At 33.8% G+C, this 20,067-nt stretch overlaps 1 protein-coding gene across 3 annotated transcripts in view; it reads left to right on the top strand.

The window, feature by feature from the left end:
• Window positions 1-20,067, top strand: part of LOC115883469 (ABC transporter G family member 20) — a 148,553-nt gene that overhangs the window by 108,067 nt on the left and 20,419 nt on the right. For all 3 annotated transcript variants that reach the window (XM_030901833.1, XM_030901831.1, XM_030901832.1), the window contains exons 5-6: window positions 11,516-11,803; window positions 18,454-18,810. In XM_030901833.1, coding sequence (XP_030757693.1) covers window positions 11,516-11,803; window positions 18,454-18,810 — 645 coding nt within the window. The remainder of the gene's footprint in view (window positions 1-11,515; window positions 11,804-18,453; window positions 18,811-20,067) is intronic.

The following is a 20,067-nucleotide window of genomic DNA, read 5'->3' as shown; positions in this document are numbered from 1 at the left end:
AATATATAAACAGTTATTATGTACATCAACAAATTTCACCTCCTTAACAGCACTTAATTGACATAAAGGGCCATTACTACCGTTTTCCCGTTCAAAATGTTCTAATAAAGTTGCGATGAGTTTTTTACGGCTATTGAGCTATCTTGTACACTTCGCACTAAAAGAAGTTCTAAAAAGAACAATGTTCGACTGCAAGGTCTGCTAGTAAAAAATGTTTAGCTTAAAATATCACAACACAATTCATTTAAACCAAAAAGTAAAATTTCAAACAATGTCAGGATATGCATTTTTTACAGCAGAGCTACCACCTGAATCACCAGCGGGAAATTTAAATTCCAGTTAGTCAGCCTGGCGACGAATATGTTACCATGGTTGGCAACAATGAATTTAAAAAACCCACCCTCGATTACGTAACTTAAAGTTTGATTGGTATCAAATATATATGATTTTCTTCCTATATACTTATTGCAGTTGTATCATATGAAATGCTTTTTCATGGTCTATGAATTACATATAATTTCATACTTGTAAACATAAATTTTACAACTTAATACGACCCTGCCTACAAGTAAAAGTTTTCATCTAAACCGTAAAACTAAAAATAATATTTATATTTTAATAGGACGACCGCTACGGTATTAAAAGATAAGTTGCGCAAGAACATATGTGTGTAATTTTCAGAATCTAATTATAATTTGAGAAGGCCATAGTAATGTATCATTTGGTGTCTCTTCATTAAAATACCAAGCACGCGTTTCAAGTATTTTAATAACCTTTATTTGTTTATGAAGAAGAAGTTACAAAATCTTTTCTGTAATGTAAGAGGGGGTTTTCATGGTAAATAAATTGAAGATTGCTCTACGACAGTACCTACTTGTCTTACAGTACTAATATTTTGATAATTTTACATTCTATAAAAATAAAAATTGTAACCGTAACTCAAAGAATTATTTCAACGATCATCATCATCATCAACCGGCCTGAAGTGTCCACTGCTGGACGTAGGCCTCCCTCAAATCTTTCCACTCTTCTCGGTCCTGTGCCACTTGGATCCAGTTTCCCCTAAATCTCGTTAAGTCATCTGACCATCTTGTCGTAGGTCTGCCTCTGTTTCTGAGAGCATTCTGTCTTGGCAGCCATTCTAGTATTAGCTTGGTCCATCTATCATCCGTTCTTCTGGCAATATGCCCAGCCCAGTTCCATTTGAGTTTTTTAAGCAGATATATAGCATCTGTTATTCGTGTACGCTGTTTTATAACTGTACTGGGTATATTGTCTCAGAGATACACCAAGCATTGCTCTTTCCATAGCTCGTTGGGCTACACGGATTTCTTCTATGGACTTTTTCGTCAGTGTAAGTGTCTCTGCGCTATATGTAAGTACTGGCATAACGCACCTTCCTCTTTAAGCACATTGGTAGACCTGATTTTAATTAGCATTCGGCAAACTAAGATATGTATCTTAGTTTGCCGAATGTTGCCCATGTTAGTCCTATTCCTCTTTGTATCTCGTACGTCTGGTTATCGCGACCAATTGTTATTTCGTGCCCCAGATATTTATATGAATATACTTGTTCTATATTTGCTCCGTCTACCGAGACATTTCCACTAATAACAAGATTGGTCATTAGTTTAGTTTTTGAATAATTTATGCGTAGTCCAATTTGATCTGACGCCCGTTTAAGTGTTTCTAGCATATTTTGTGCTTCGTATATTTTGTCTATAATCAGCACCAAGTCATCAGCAAAACGCAGGTTATTGAGTATTTCCCCGTTAACATTAATGCCCATTTCCTCCCAGTTTAGTCTTTTGAACATATATTCTAATAGTGCTATGAACAATTTGGGGAAAATGGTATCGCCTTGCCGTACCTGTATGTGTACCATTGTGTCAATTTTAAAACTTCCCACCCTTAATATCTTTCTTGCAGTTAAAAATATGAAAAATTGGAAAGACACCTCAATTTTATTTGTATGGGGGACGCTCTAAATGAATATTTTTAGTCTTTTTCTTTCAACCCCCTAGGAGGGGTAGATGTCACCTTTAAAATCTTAAATGGGAATGGGGGTCAAGTGGCACATCGTTTTAAAGAGCATTTAATTCTCTTTTCGGTGGTATCCTACTTTATTGCTTTTTATCCAGAGGTTTCCGAATAATCGCGTTTCAAAGTTGCAGAAACAATTAAACGTGCCTGCATTGAGATTTTGGTTTTCAGGTTAGTGTTTACACAAAAGTTATTGGAATAGATCTCCTTGTAGTACAAATGAATATAAGATTAGATTACACCACTTACGCCCTATCTTATAAGTTGTTCAAAATGTTGTCCATTTTCCTGTAAACAGTAATAAAGTCTGTTTTCAAACATCTCCCTAACATTTCGGAAAACTTCACCGGGAATTGACTGGCATTCTGCTGTAATTTAAGATCATCAATATCAGTAGATTGTGTTTTATAAACAATGGATTTAAGATGTCCCCCCAAAAATACAAAGGTCTAAGTGATCTTGAAAGCCATTCAATTGGTCTCCTTCTGCCAATCCATGTACCCGGAAATCTCTCGTTTAACCACTGTCGGACCGCAAAAAAATAATGAGCTACAGCACCGTCCTGCTGGAATGTTAACAAATCCTCCTGTGAAACTGATTATAGGTTGCCACTCATTCGAATTTGAGAAAGGAAACGTTAATGTTTATGATGTTTTCTGTTTATTAGTATTTTGAATTTCGACCCCCTAGAAAAATGTAATGGCTACGTCCTTGTTACCACCTAATCTTCTAGTCATTTGTACTACAAGAAGATCTACTGCAATAATTTTTGTGTAAACACTAGCCTGAAAGCCAAAATCTCAAGGCAGGCATGTTTAATTTTTTCTGCAACTTTGAAACGCGATTATTCGGAAATATCTGGACAAAAAGAACAAAGTAGGATACCACTGAAAAGAGAATTAAATGCCCTAAAACGATGTGCCCCTTGACCCCCATTCCCATTTAAGATTGCAAGGGTGACATCTTCCCCTCCTAAGGGGTTGAAAGAAAAAGGCCAAAAATATTCATTTAAAGTCTCCCCCTTAGTAATAAAATTGACGTGTTTTTCCGATTTTTCATATTTTTAAGTGCGAGAAAGATATTAAGGGTGGGAAGTTTTAAAATTGACACACTGTATTTTAAAAGGTTAGTATAACGGGTGTCTATACGATATTCGGCTAGGGCCTTGAATAATTTGTATTGATCGATAGAGTCGAATGCCTTTTCGTAGTCGACAAATATTAAAATGACGGGTTTATTATACTCAACACATTTTTCTATTAGGGACTTCACTTGGTGGTCATTTGTACCAAAGTTCGATCTAAATCCAGCCTATTCTTTTGGTTGATATTGTTCTAGTTTTTTCAACAATGACAATCGGTAATTGGTTAGCATTCCAGAACCTTTAGTTTCGAAAAATTAATATTTATTCGACTTATGGCGTGCAATGTTACGTTAGGCTGGGATTGCCAAACAAGGAAAAATAATAAACAAACGGAATTGCCAAACAAGGATCATTAATGCCATTCATAGACTCAGAACCTTTTTGCAGTAAATTAACAAAAATGGCCACCGAACAACATATCTCTAGAATAGTGTTAAGAGTCTATTACGCTGTCTTTTCGGGTCGCTCTCAGGGTCGGGTAAAGCGGGTGTGTGGTCGAAGGGAATATATATTATATTTCAGAAATCTGCCTAAGGCTTAGCCCGATCCTGTCGTGTTAAGCGACACCCAAAATTCCAAACACACGTGCTTTGATTAAGACTTGAGTAAGGTTTGCAGAGTTTCAGCATTTGCTATAAAATTGCGAGCAATTTGTTACCAAACCATATAAATTATATATCACTGTAATCACAAAACTTCAATCTGTTTCCGTATAGTAACGGAATTATTATGTCTTTATTTTCGAGAAAATTTAGTCCAAACATAAGGACTATTTTATTGATGTTTGATCGTCAAAATCTTAAAAATAAAGAAGTTGCCTAAAAATGCAACAATACGGATATAGTATAATCCTTTATCTTTAAATTCCTTCTTCATTTGTGTAAAAATACCTAGCCAGTTTTACATAAAACGTTAAAGGCTGAATGCTTGTTTTGCTGCTTTTTCGGAGTAGTGAAATGGACTCTTAACATTCACCAGACAGAGGCAGGCAAAAAAGTATTGTGTTTGTGGGATGGTCTGTGGAAAAAATGGAAGAATGAAAAATAAACCTACTATTAGAAAATAAACCTACCATTACAACAACATACGCTGGAATTGAAGTTAAACTTAGGAAATACCTGCAGCGTAAAAGAATAAAATCAAGATTTAAATTTATTCATACTCATTTGTTATTTTTTCCAGACTTGTCTTTTCGTGCTTACATTGTCAACCTTTACAAATACCATTCTTTTTAACATTGAGTAATTGTTTGTAATTGCAGCAACAGCTCGATATCTGTTCAGCAGACGATAACAATCGAGTTTGTTTATCTCGAGAAAGCATTGTTTAATTTTCATTGAGACAAATCTACAAGAATTGTACGCCTTTCAATGTCAATCATTCGTTACTTACTGGGCATTAATGTACACTTACTACGTATGGTTTTAATTGAGACCTCACAAGAAAAAACTTTATATTTTTAAAACAACATTCGACATATACTCTAGTATCTGAGCTCAATTTTAACAATTTGATATAGTTGTTTAGTTTGATATAGAGCAATATGAGACAGTTTTGATTTTCGTATCGAATCATCCATGAAATTCAAAACTAAAAAAAATTGACATATAATTTCCTCCTTTTTTTTGTTAGAGAAGATGGGAAGCGATTTACCGCCGAAGTGTGGGGTTTGATGCGACAATGCGATACTAACCATAAGTTGGCTTAATACCTACTGGCATAATACGATACTATATTATACATACCATAACCATACTGGCATAATACCCACTTAACCCCTCTCCTATGCTAGGTGTGGATGTCGATCGCCGTGAGGCATACGGATGCATCCACTCCTACTCCTACCTTTAATCGTCACTCCGTCGACACTGAATTACTCTAGTTTTTAACTTAATCTTGATTATCACAGTATGGATTATCACTGAGTCATGCAGGACAATTTACATAGATCTATTACGTCTTGCGGCCACTACCTCGTCCAAGTCAATGAAGAATCCAAGTCAAGAATGTCGAGACACAGCTGGTCAACAGCCTTCCAGCAGTGCTCATCACGCAGCATAACCGTGATGAGGCTTTGCTCAGTCAGAGGTCCTGTGGTGGCTTCCGTCTCAGTTCTCAGTGCCGCATGTCGGTCGCATTCCAGTAGTACCTGCCCGGCATCCTCTACATCGTCACACGCTCCGCAGTGGGGAGAGCATAGAGAAATATAAAATAAAAGAGTTGTCATTTCCATAGTCAAAAGTAGGCAACACGTTTAACGAGGATCGATTGTAGCGCACCCTTGAGCCCTAACTGAACTAATACAAATATGACAGACGTAATCGGTAAAATAGGTATCTGCATTACCTACCACAAAAAGGCGGGCAGTTTAAATGTGAATTTAAAATTTTTTTGTGATTTTAAAAATATTACGAAATCAAACTGCAAAAAATATAATGAAAATTTATTTTTAAAAACGGAATATTTGAAAAATATAAACTATTGTACACTTTTCAAATGCTTACAGTTAAATGCTAAATTATATTTGATAATATAAAACATATACATATGCTGAATTAACCTCGAGGGGTAAACCGCTGATGAATTTCTGTACACTAATGCCAAATAATTTAGTACTAATACCAATAATACTACGAAAACGCCAAAAATGCCAACATCTTGTACACCAAAATACACCAGCGGTTTACCCCTCGATTAACCTATAGTATTATAAAACTTATTTAACAACGCCACTAACAAACCATATAAGATCGCAGGGTTTGCAATCTATGCTATTATAACAGATTAAGATTTAAATAAGACATCATCAAAAATTAATTCACCTGTAAGTTGGATTTATAAACTCAGCAGTTGAAGTTTAGTTGAGGTAGCAAATGTTCAACACTGTGAAATCAAGGCGCGAATATATAGTCAGTTCGTTTTACGTTCATCGAGTTCAGAGATGGGCAATGTCTTTACATATCGAACTTGCTTTGCATGATACCCTTTCCTGGATCGTGTTCAAATCACATCATCGACTGAACAAAATATTACATGATGACCGTAAAACACATCGCACAAAACAAAGTTCAAATCATAGAGAAATATAAGTTCCTCGGGAAATAAAACTTCCTCCATCATTTCTGTACGCACAAACACAAAACAAACAAACAAAGTATATGCTACACAAAATAATAACAAAATTCCAAAATTCAAAACATAATTGTAAACAACTGCAAAATACAAATAATTTGCTGTCATGTCACTTGTCAATCTTGTCATGACACGTGACAGGTAGCAGGTGGCGACGCTTTGGAGCCCTAACTGAACTATGCAACATTATGGCCAAGTTAGACAACCTTTCAAACACTCTTTTATTTTAGTTACTTTATGGGGGAGAGGCAGCTTTTCCGATGCGATGCCGAAACGTACCATGTCCACTCAGAAATTGCATCAAGCAGTAGGTCAGTCTCCCATGGTCTCTCCGTAGCCATGGTCTCAGGTCTGGTATCCAGCGCCGAGCCCAGCCGCCCCGATCGATTCCATCTCCTATTCCACAGCTCCAGGAATTTTTCTTTTTATGCCTTGATCTCACCTTTTTCTAGACCGTAAGATTCGCTCCTGTATCTAGCTTGTAGGTCTGGACGCATTATCCCAGCGAGCACTTGTAGTGCTTCTGTGGACACTGTCCTGTTTGCCCTGATGCTTACATATTGGAGCATTATCCTCTGTGCCAGGTTTAGAGCGTCAACATTCTTTGCCAGTTTTAGAGCGGTTTCGGCCCATGCGGGGTGCAGCATACAGCACAGCAGACGTGTGTGCAGTTGCGAGCATCCTGCGTGTCCAATCGCCGGCGCCACCATCGCGCAGCATGAGCATTGCTAGAGCTCTTGCACTCTCCGCTGCGTTCTTTGCCTTTGTCAGAGTGTGGTAAACAAAGGTGTCATTTTTGTCTAGCCAGACGCCCAGGTATTTAATCTCATCCTTAATTGGCACTTGTACTTCCAGAAAGTTGACCTCCAAAATCCCTACCATCTTTTGCTCTGCTGGTCAGTCTGCAAACACAGGTCTTTTCAGGAGCTAGTTCTAGTCTTCTGCTTTCTATCCACTGCCCTATATTTTCAGCGGCTATCGTTGCAAGTCTCTTGGCTTCATCCAGAGCTTTACCTACTTCATCCAGACCTCCTCCTCAACCTGCGTTTATCCATTCCTGGATATAGGTCTCTCCTATCCTTTTCCATGTCTCCCTGTTTTGTGCTGTATTTAACCAGCAATTACCTGCCACTTCCCTAATGTTATCCACCTAACGTTTTTGTGGACGTCCTACAATTCTTTAGTTTGTCTTCGCCTCCACACTGTTCTTCCATGCGTCCATCTGTCTTTATCCAATCTAGCAGCCTGTCCACCCCATTGCCATTTCATCTTAGTCACTTCCTCAATGATCAGAGAATCTGTAACTCTTGTTTTTCTCCTGATATTTTCATTGCGAATTCTGTCTCGTAGACATAACTCTTTGAGATGTTAAAAGTTTATTTGCAAATGATTTTCTTAGACTGGTCATTTCCGGTCCGTATATTTGCACAGGCAAAATACAGGTGTTAAATACTTTTCTTAAAAAAAGAGACTAAAATTTATAACTAATTTAAAAAATAAGAAGTTCGCAAATTTATCATTTCACTCAAATAACTATCTACTCAACATGTTTATTTTTAGTCAATAATGACATGTATTGACTATTTCCATTCTAAATATCTTGAGAACGGTTGCTCGTAGCGATTTTTACAAAGAGATATTTTTTACGTAATAAGTCACACAGATGTATATTTTTTCGCTCGGTAGTTTTATGCAGGTATGGACAAAAAGTTATTACACTTCAAAACAGTTAAAACACATGTAGGTGGCGCCAACAGACATTTTTTTACGTAAAAAATCACCGAAATTTATATTTTTTCACTCAGTAGTATTATACACGTACCGACTATATTATCTGCAAATCTGAGGTGGTTTAGTCTCATACCATCTAGGCTAATACCCTTGATATCCCATTCCAGCTTTTTTAATACCTCTTCTAGAGCTAGAGTAAACAGTTTAGGTGACATGGTATCCCCTGTTTCACACATCTCTCCAATACTAGTCTGTTGGTCGTAGTTGTTGCATCTAATCTGACATGCATTGTTGCTTCATGGTAAATATTTTCAATGACTTTAGTATATCTTGAGTCTATTCCTTCATATTGTAGGGCTGCTAATATTGACTAATATTGCCTAATATTGATATATAATTTAATTAACTGTTATTGAGAGCTATTATTTGTTTATACATAAATTTTAGATAAATCTATTACTTATGATTAGATTACATGACTAAATTAAGAAACCACAGAAAAAATAACGTATGATCGAAAAAAATATATCGTCAGACAAACGTAACCAACGACATTTACTAAAAATTGACAAATGATGACAAAAATTAACATTAATTGTAGAAAAATTAAAAAAGGATGTTACCAAACACACAAATTTATTTCCAAAATTTGTTTATTCAATTTACTCACTTCTTAAAAAAATACCTACATTTTTTTCAAGAAATGAGCCCACCACAAAGATTAGAGACATTATTTATTGAACAGTTTTCAATAAGTCAGATATTAACAAAAAATATTTAAAAAAAAGGCGTCCATTAATCCCAAAGAGACCTGGTTTATAAATACAAAAGAAAAAGCAATGACTCGGATGTCTCGATCTCAACATTTAGAAATATCTGTTTCTTAAGAGTCCATTTCACTAATCTGAAAAAGTAGCAAAATAAGTGTTCAGCATCTAACGTTTTATGTAAAACTAGCTAGGTATTTTTACACAAATGAAGAAGGGAATTAAAGATAAAAGATTATATTATATCCGTATTGTAGCACATTTTTAGACAACTTCTTTATTTTTAAGATTTTGACGGTCAAAGATCAACAAAATATTCCTTATATTTGGACTAAATTTTCTCGAAAATAAAGACATAATTTAAAATTCCGTTAGAATACGGAAATAGATTGAAGTTTTGTGATTACAGCGATTACCTGTTTTGTGATTACAGCGATTACCTAGTGATATACAGAGTTGTTCACCACATACGACACGGAGTATTGTAGCTAAACGATTAGATTTTTACAAATTGTAAGTTTTGGGTTCGTTGAAGGACTATTAGAGCTACAATTTAAAAATATTTTTACTAGATACAGAGTGTCCCAAATAAGTAAAAAATATTATAGTTGTATTTTTTTAAATGGAACACCCTATATATTATTATATTTTTGGATTCTACGATTGAAATAAAGGTAAATTTGATTAAGGTTTATCACACTTAAACCTTACCGTTTTTGAAATATTTTCAATTTTATGAAATTGCAGTAAAAATTTTAAGGCTTCATTTCTCCAAGGGTATCAAAGTTTTTAATACTAAATATTTACTGAAGATTATTTATTTATCAGATATTGTGTTGCAATAATAACATTTTTACTACCTTATACAGAGTGTCCAAAAATTTATATGAAATAATTACTAGCTTTAAACGGCAATAACTTGTTTAATTTAAATGGAACACCCTATATATTTTACGTCAATCAGATGCACAATGTAATTGTCTATAAAATTGTATTATACCATTTTTTACCCATCTCTCCAAGTTTTCGTAGAAAATGCATTTTCTTATAATTTAGACCTGATTTATCACTATACCCATGGTATATTGACATTTCAGATTTTTTTATAGCACAATACATATACTATGTACAAAGTGTACAGGTGGTAAATATTGCAAGCCCATTGGCATACAAAAAAAAATCTTTGTAATAAAGTATACCAATTAAATATACCACCATTATTTCCGACCAAAAACACCAAAAATTAGTTAATTACATACTTTTAAATTGTTTTAATTAATAAAGTATTCTAAATAAATGTGTATTTGGCTCAGAAATCAATATAATAATAAGTTATGAAAATGAAAGTCTCTGTTTTTATAAATAAGCATCCGTCAAAAAATGAAACAAAATTTATAAGGTGTTACTTTTTAACACACTGTCTAATTCACACACAAAATTCAGTTTTTTAGCATTTGGAGCAATTATTATTAATCAACGTAAACAGTCAATTAATGTAGTTTGAATACTGGGATCATATTAATTGGTCCTCTTTAACAAAAAAAATATTTAAACAGTTTTTAATTTTTTAATTAAATAAAGTGTATTGACAATATTAGTATCTGCACCGTTTGAAAATTTGTTACATCTTATAAAAAATAAGCTAAAATGTCAATAAAAAAATAAAAAAATATTCAATATTTAATTGTCAATATTCCATGGGTATAGTGATAAATAATGTTCAAATTATAAGAAAATGCCTTTTCTACGAAAACTGGAAGAGATGGGTAAAAAATGGTATAATACAATTTGATAGTCAATTATATTGTGCTTCTGATTCACGAAAAATATATAGGGTGTTTCATTTAAATTAAACAAGTTATTGCCGTTTAAATTTAGTAATTATTTAATATAAATTTTTGTACACTCTGTATAAGGTAGTAAAATTTTTATTATTGCAACACAATATCTGCTCAATAAATAATCTTCAGTAAATATTTAGTATTAAAAACTTTGATACCCTTGGAGAAATGAAGCCTTAAAATTTTAACTGCAATTTTATAAAATTGAAAATATTTCAAAAACGGTAAGGTTTAAGTGTGATAAACCTTAATCAAATTTACCTTTATTTCAATCATAGAATCCAAAAATAGAATAATATACAGGGTGTTCCATTTAAAAAAATACAACTATATTTTTTACTCTTTTGGGACACTCTGTATCTTGTATAAATATTTTTAAATTGTAGCCCTAATAGTCCTTCAACAAACCCAAAACTTACAATTTGTAAAAATCTAATCGTTTAGCTACAATACTCCGTGTCGTATGTGGTGAACAACTCTGTATAATATATATGGTTTTGTAACAAATTGCTCGCTATTCTATGGCAAATGCTGAAGTTCTGCAAACCTTAATCAAAGCATGTGTGTTTGGAATTTTGGGTATGGCTTAACACGACAGAATCGGGCTAAGCCTTAGGCAGATTTCTGAAATATAATATATATTTCCTTCGGCCACATACTTGCTTTACCCGACCCCTGAGAGCGACCCGAGTAGTACAGCGTAATAGCCTCTTAAGTGTTCATAATAATACAAGTAACAGACAATCAAAATACAAAAAGATTAGCAATGTAGATAAAAATTAAGGCGTATTAAGTATTAATAATGTTCTTGATGAAGTTAATTAATTAATTAAAAATAATCAATTTTACCTTTACAGATTGGTTTAATGCGCAGTGGCAAATTCCTCGCCGAAGAAGCTCCTCACGTTCTTTTGTCCATGTACCGCTGCACATCTCTGGAAGAAGTATTTTTAAAATTGTCCAGGAAACAGGGACAAGTAGGCGGAGCACAAACTGACAATAACATTAGCAACAACATAAGTTTGGCAACATTGAACTGGCCGAAGAAAGATTCGATTTCGGTTACTGAAGAAAGCGGCGTCGTAGGTCTCAACTTCCATCAAAGTAAAGAAGTACTAGTTCAGGATTCAAATGGGCATTTAGATGTAAGTAATCTTTGTTTAAGTAATCTTCATTCAAGGTTATGTAATATCTGTGAACTCTTTGAAATCATCATCATCTTTCACTTTGAAAAAGGGCGATAGTAGTTATCGGGAAATGTGATACTTTAATAACAGCAAAACATATCACATTAATCAAAATTAATAATAACCATCTATCAAAAAATGAAATCGAAATTATATTACCTTATTACAAGAACGGTAAACTAATAGGATTGCTCATCCTCATAAGACGTACGTTCGCCTCTTCCCGCGCTTCAGCTGACAGTTGTGACGTCATTGTAGCCCTTGTCAAAGCCTTCGTGGCCTTGTCATGATAGTGTGTATTATTAGTTGCCTATGGTAAACTTATAAAAATAACAGCTGAGAAATTTTGAGCAGTGCCTTCTATTAAAAGATCAGCCTGGGGGCGAGATTTATGACGTCACGCTAGTTAGATATAACGGATTAATAAATATATTGTAGAATACATGGAAAACATAATTATTCCTCAGATTTTTGGTTTGTATTTTAAAAATGATATAGTTTAAATGAAATATACATAATATACAGTTAATAACTACAACATATATACCTATTTATAGTAATAAATACTTTGGCAAATAAACTATGAACCATACAAATGCAGCAAATGTTTTACAATGTACAAATAATGTATAGGTACATAAGATAACGGGTAAAATGTAAATATATTTTAAATTTTGGGGTTTGAAAATCGATCTAATTTAACAAAAAACATTTAATATCTACTAATAGTGATGTATTATTATTTGCATTCACAAAATTTAATATGTATATTTTGCAAGTATCAATGTTCGAAAAATTATATTTACAAATAATACAATATTATCTAAAAAAAGGCGTCAGCGATGGCTATGAAATGAAGATCGCTGGCATTTTATATGTTAAATTATTCTAAAATTTTTGATTTTCTTAGGATTTTTAGGTTCGGGAAAAACGCTGATTAAGTGTTCATTTGGGTTTTCATTATTTTTATTTGGTTTAAAAAAAACGTTTCGGCTAACTATAGCCTTCACAGTGTTGTGTCATATGAGAAAAATAGTGTCGAATATAATCAAAAAAATTACATATACAATATAATTCACACCTCATAATGTTTACTGCAATTAATAAACTAATATAAACTTATCAAAAGATGACCACATATTTTTTAAAATTATTATTCTTAACACTAAAATTATCTACATTGACTATGGAGTACGCAGTAAACATTATGTGCGTGGTGTGAATATTTTATATGCAATTTTTGGATTATATTCGACACTATTTTTTTCATATGACACAACACTGATGGAGGCTATAATGTTAGCCGAACCGTTTTTTTTTAACCAAATAAAATAATGAAAAACCAAATGAAAAAATCAATCAGCGTTTTTTCCCGAACCTAAATTCCAAGAAAATCAAAAAATTTAGAATATTTAGAATCAAGGTTCAAGAATATCAAATTTTCCAAGATTGTAAAATTCTAGTTAATTATTTTATGTGTACAGTTATTTAGGGAATGTCATCGATGTTCATTTCCAAGCCAACTAGACGCCGATTTTTTCGATGATACGGTATAATTCTTACGTAAAATGTAAATAACATTAGACCAATTAAAACAAAGAAATATGAATTTCTTAGTTTTTTTTAGTAACACCTTTATTCTTAAAACTTAATTTTGTATTATGCAAATATACCAATTTTATTGTTATTTTATTCATATTGTATTCAGCCATCACTTAAATATTTGATATTAATTTGGTATTATAAATAATCAATACTATTCATTAAAAATTACTGAACAAATATATGTTATGCTTAACATACATTATATATTATCAAACAAAAACACATTCTTCTTTTAAACTGTATCAGTCTTGTCTTTAAAAAAATCTTTTTTAAAATTTGAACTCAAAATAATAATCTTTTTCATGATCTCTAATACACATATTCTTTATTTTTCCCTAGATCATAATACCTACTTACGTGTTTGAATCTATCGAAGCTGAACCAGCAACACTTGGAGTGGAGATTCCACAATATGAATAAAATAAACATAATTGTCCAGTTTTCATTTTTACCATCACGGGAGAATATTATTTTTAAATTTATTAAAGATATTTTCAATAAAATTCTCTTGATTTATAACTCGTACCCACTTTTCTTGCTCTTCCGGACACTTTAGGCTGCCTAGTATAATAACTATCCTTAGTAACTATCCTTTCCACCAGGAACACAACAAAGATGAGGCATAGCACCAAAAACACACTCCACTTAAGCTTTATTGATGAATTGTTAGAGTCTTAAAAAACACACACAAAAATCACGATAAGTAAAAAATGTATGGGCACTTTTAGGTTAAATCACTTACACAACGTGTAATTTTTTAAATTTCTATTTTTTTATGAAACCGAGAGTGTCCATATATCTGGTAGTAGTTTATGTCACTTCAACACCAAAATAATTAGTTTTTTGCACTACAATAATAAATAATACCAAAAATCAAAGAGCTAAAACCAAAAATCAACCGACAAAATATGAAACGGAATCTAACCCAATATCTAAGTATGTACAGCTGATGAAGTAAACAAAAGTCCGCCCGTAGGCTGATCTTTTAATAGAAGGCACTGTTTTGAGTTAATTATTTTGTCAATTTTAAATGTGAAAAGGGTGTCTTTAAAGTTTTTAGAGCTATAGAGTGTATAAATACGTTCATTTTGTGTTGTGGATTGTGACAAAGTGCATACTAAGTGCCCACGATTTTGTTTATTAATTATTTTAAAGCAAAATATGGAAGCACTTTAAAAAGACTGCTTGCAAAAGGTGCTGTTCTTAAAAATGCATTATCCGAGTATTTAATACGATTTATACAGTTAATTTTCTATACTGCATACATATAAGGTGTTTAAATAAATAAACTAAATAATGAACGTTTTGCATTCGGTAACCAATAATGCACGTGTGTATTATTGGTTGCCGGATAAGGACTGATAACCATGACAAGGGCTACAATGACGTCACAAAGCGAGTAGTTTTCGCATGCACCTGGCGGACACTTTTGGCTGGATGAGCAGTCCTATTAGGTTAAATGTTCTTGACCTTATTATATTAAATTATATTATTATAGAAACACCTTTTGATTTTTGGACTCATATCTTTCTTTCCACTCCAAAAGTTCAACCATAATTTCATGGTTTTTTTAACTTTCTCTCAAACGGTATGGAAATTTGAAAAAGTATAAACGGGATTAATAATTTTTGAACAAGCCAACATTTTTATGAAGAATGCATTTTTTTCATCGTTTCAATTCATCGTTTATGGCACGAATGGTTGTCATCTAGACACACTCAGTAATGAGCTATTCTGATGTTTCCCCATTTTTCCCAAACAATCTGCGTTCTCCGTTATTTCTTAGCTTCAATCTACGGGGTGTTTATTAAGGAAGCAGTATCCTGTTAAAAACCCCGTGACAATCCTCGAACAAGATTGCTCTTATTTAAATAAAGGAAAATCTTTGATTTTTCTCGGTAGTAAGTCCTGAGGAATTTATTCTAATGTCTTGGACCGTTGGATGATTCCCATTCCACGTTTCGGATAGAATCTTCCATGTTCTTAAGCTCTGGCTTTAAGTTGGTTTCTACTTAGAAAGCAGGACGAATACTTTCATCTCGAACGAAAAATATACTTTCATCCCTGTTTCCTGTGTCTGCTTTGTTTTCTAGATTTCTGGCTTGGTTTTAGCAATGAATGTTAGTATGGGCCTGATTTCTGTTTTGTAGATTCTGGATTTAACTTCAATTTCTCTATGTATTTTGGCTCCATAAGGTACTGGTTAATGAAATATGCTTCGGTTCTTGCTGCTTCAGGACCTTTCCAACGGATTGGACCATCTTCGTACTCGAATGTTTCTATGCCGAGATACTTGAATTTCATTTAATGTTGCACAAGTCTAGTTCTAGTTTGCATCACAGTGATATTCTGGATGTAGTTATGCATTTAGTTTCTATCGCTTTTATATTAATTTTAAGCTTTTTTGCCGTTCTGCTAAATTAATAGAGTGGCTTTTGCAAATCCCCTTCTTTTCTTTTTCAGCTACTAAACTGGATTCACAGCGGTCAGCGTAGCAGAATATTTTGATTTCCTTGACATATTATTTTAACATACGAGTAAAGCAAATTTTCAGAAAAGAAATCTATATATGTATACAAATTATTCCTTTCATTCCTTTAACACGAGAAGAGCGGATGTTACAGAGCTAAACTTGTTTTTTAAGTGATCTTTAATAGTAATACCCATTAATACAAATGTACCAACTAATATTTATATAATGTGAGATTAATATTAATTTGAAAATACAAGACAAAAATAGTTTTCAAATAAAATATCGGTAAAAGACTCCTTTTTTAAGAATTTTATATATAATATGTTTCTACTAATAATTATTTGTTAATATATTACTGGTCCTTAGTAGCTGCAATGCTATTCGAAACGCCTACTTGAGCGGATTTAAACTCCCATTGAGCAAAGTTTTGTCACATATAGTCACATACAGTCACATTTAGGCAACAGTTACGTATCTGCGTTTTATTCATTTTTATCAGGCAAAAGAAGAGTCTAGTAACGTAAAAACCACGTCACCTAGGACACATTTCCCTTAAAGGAATAAAATGCTCACTGGGCTCTATACAGAATCTGGCATTACGGCATGTAAAAAAGGTCCCACCATTAACTCGTGATAAATTATATTCCATGAGAACACCATCATTTTATGTTTGAAAACGTTATTATATAAAATAGCTTTAAAAGTCTAAAATGTTCATGGCTTGATTATAGTTATAATTTTTCCACAAATTTGTGTCCTTCGCCTTTATTCTCCACCCATTAACTGTTATCCTTCTGAATTTTCCTTCGACATTCTTTTTCCATCTGGGGGGGGGGGGTCTCAGTCTACTCCCCCTACTCTTTCCACCTATTTCACGTCTCATTTTAGGAACTCTTGTTTCAGCCACTCTTTCAATATATTCTAGCTATCTAAGTCTTTGTGTTCTTTCTACTTCCGTTATAATCGGTGCACGATACAGTTACTTTATTTCTTCGTTTGTTATTCTGGTCCACATCTTTCCTCTAGAAAACATTACAATCGATCAAATAAAGGAAATAGAAAGGTGCCCGGTGGCGTAGAGGTACAGGCTCTCGTCTACCAATCTGAAGGTAGTGGGCTCGAATCCCATACCCGGCATTTCATCAGCCGACTATTTTAATTAAAATAAAAATAGTTTGGGTACCTAGGTCGACTCAGCCTTAAATTAGTACTTGGGATTCACAATCCTGAGGTAATAATAGGCGGTTGAAGCGTAGTGCTAGCCACATTACCTTCCTTGAATTAGAGGTGAGAATTCTAGTTCCTTGGGAGGAACTAGTTCCTGAGTTCTAGTTCCTCTAGAGGAATAGTTCCTTGAACTAGGTCTTTAGTTCACAATAGTTCCCGACTAACATTGACATCCCCCTTGCTTGCTAATGCGTTTCGTTGTCAGTCAGAACTATTCACAGTATGATCTGTATAATTTTTATAATGTACGGAGATATAACGGGACGTGTAATTGTGTATGTTAAAAACATATAGGTAAGTTTTATTGCAGATAAAAAAAATAAAAAAAACTCAAATCAGAATTTAAAAAACTATATCACACATCAATTGGAGCAAATATTACAAAAATTTTACGAAAAATTGTATTTTTCCTCACTTCAAGCTTTTTGTTTTTGTCTAAAAGTTCAGAATATCTACTTCGTTTTATAAGATACTTCTTAATTTTAGGGACCTAAAGTGAGACATTCCCATAAAATATTTAAAAAACAAACTAAAAATCAAAAACAGTATCCACGACAAATTTCTGTGGTAATTACGCCGCGCCGGCTGTGGCAATAGACAAGGCCGAATCCATCGTCGTCGCCTTGTATTATATCTCGGGTCCACCGACTGAATAGATTCCCGTGAGTCTTTTAATAGTTCCTCTATGTCCGGATCCGATAACATACGGCTGGCGCTCCCCACGTCTGCCTAGAATCAATCGCGCTGGCTGATCCATACGTAAACTAGTCTTTTATTTAGTTCCTCTAGTTCCTTTAGGTCCGGATCCGATAACATACGGCATACGGCTGGCACTCCCCACTCCTGCCTAGCATCGATCGCGCTGGTCCGATCCATTCGTACGTAAACTAGTCTTTTATTTAGTTTAGTTCCTCTAGGTCCGGATCCGAAAAGTACGGCTGGCACTCCCTACTCCTGCCTACCATCGCGCTACGCGCGCTAGCCGATCCGTCGCCGTCGCATATTATTCTATCAGTCACAGTCTCGATCCCGGAATAGGTGCTGAGGAACTAGTTCTTTGAGAAACCAGGAACTAGTTCCTTTCATTCCGGGGTCGGAATAGTTCATTGGAACTAGTTCGTTCACGAACTACACACCTCTACCTTGAATACCGAACGGCTCTAGTATATGGCAAGCTGTACCTTGCTACTCCCAAGGTGTTAAACGCTATACACGGGAGCTATTATTATTTTAAAGGAAATAGAAACAACGATATTGAATATCAATCTTTATCAGAGTTTTATTATTTTATTTATTTTTACAGTATGCAGGGAAATCGTCATCTGGCAAACCATGTCTGCAAGAAGCCTGCGAAGACTGCGGTAACTGCAGCGATTGGACTACCACCGGCAAAATCAAGGCCCTTCTCCAGAAAAACTTCCTCAGGATGTGGAGGAACGTCGGAGTGATGCTGTTCATCTTCGCGTTGCCAGTGATGCAAGTCATTCTGTTCTGTCTGGCCATCGGAGGTGATCCGAGGGGCCTTAAATTGGCCATTGTTAACGAGGAAGTGGGTTATACGAATATGACTTATCAAGACTGTCCCTTCGAACTCGGCTGTAAATTTTCGAATCTGAGCTGTCGATATATACACGCGGTGAATACGAGTACGATAACGAAGGTAAGACTTAACAGGTATACCTGGTGTATATAGAGTGGTCCGAACTGTATTCCAGAAACATCGGCAGCATATTCTGCTGATCTGCTGAGATGAATAAGTAAAAAAGTTTCTGAGATACAGGGTTTAGAAGTTTTATTTTTATTTTGATTTGTTCCAAACTTTTAATAAGAAGACTAAGGAAGGAGCATAATGCTATCCATGTATTAATGCATGGTGGGCGAAAAAAGCACTCTAGGGTGGGGACTCTTGACAGTTCTGTTTGATGATTCATTTGACACATTTGAATTTGATTTGAAATTTTGTGGATTTGTCTTTACGGAGCTTATTTTATGTTATTTATTATTTATTCTACTACTGATAGTTGTATAAAGGTAATAAATCTAAATGGAAATTGTGGCAGAAAACTTAAATTAACAGAGACACTATCGCGAGTAGATCTCGGCAAAAATTGAGTGAAATAATGGAACAACTTTTCGCTAGTAAGTGGCTATATAATATACATACGTGTAGTAAACCGATCATTTATGAAATTCACTTAAATTAACTAAATTATATATTTTTCTTGCATTTTAGCTTTTATTTATTACTTGTCAAAGATTAGATGTCAAAGAATTTAGATACGTTAATTTGACTTACCTGCTTCAGTAGCGTATCGGATGTTTGTGTTAATAAATACTTATTATAACTTATCTATTTTATTAGAATTATATATTTTTATAACAATTTTAATAACTACCAACATTTATTCACAACGTAAAATAAAACAACAAATTATTGAGTCTACCCCACGTCTACCCTACATCATAGTTTTACATTTTTTAAATAAAATTAGAACGACACTGATAAACCGGAATTTAAGTCGGCCATATTTGAGACCTATCGCGGTGCACCTAAGATTTTTGATATGCTCCTTCCTTAGTCTTCTTATTCAAAGGCTCCAAATAATTTTTGAAGTAACGTCAATATTTGGATGAAAATTGGTGTATGGGAGTTTTTTCACATTTGATGTCAATATTACTCCTACTTCTAGAGGACGCTATCTACATATTTTTTTAACTGGTTTGAAGAGTTAATAAGTTTTCGTCCGTACCTGTATCAAACTATTAAATAAAAAGTATTCATTTACGACATTTTTCACGTAAAAAAAGGTGTCTTGGTAAAAATTGCTACGAGTAGTGGTTCTCGAGATATTTTCAATCGAAATTATCAATACCTGTCATCAATAACATAAATTAAATATGTTGACTAAATAGTTAT

Source organism: Sitophilus oryzae, unplaced genomic scaffold (genome assembly GCF_002938485.1).
Source record: "Sitophilus oryzae breed Bouriz unplaced genomic scaffold, Soryzae_2.0 scaffold_1903_pilon_pilon, whole genome shotgun sequence".
NCBI classification, from domain to species: domain Eukaryota; kingdom Metazoa; phylum Arthropoda; class Insecta; order Coleoptera; family Curculionidae; genus Sitophilus; species Sitophilus oryzae.
This window is presented reverse-complemented; position numbering and strand designations above follow the sequence as displayed.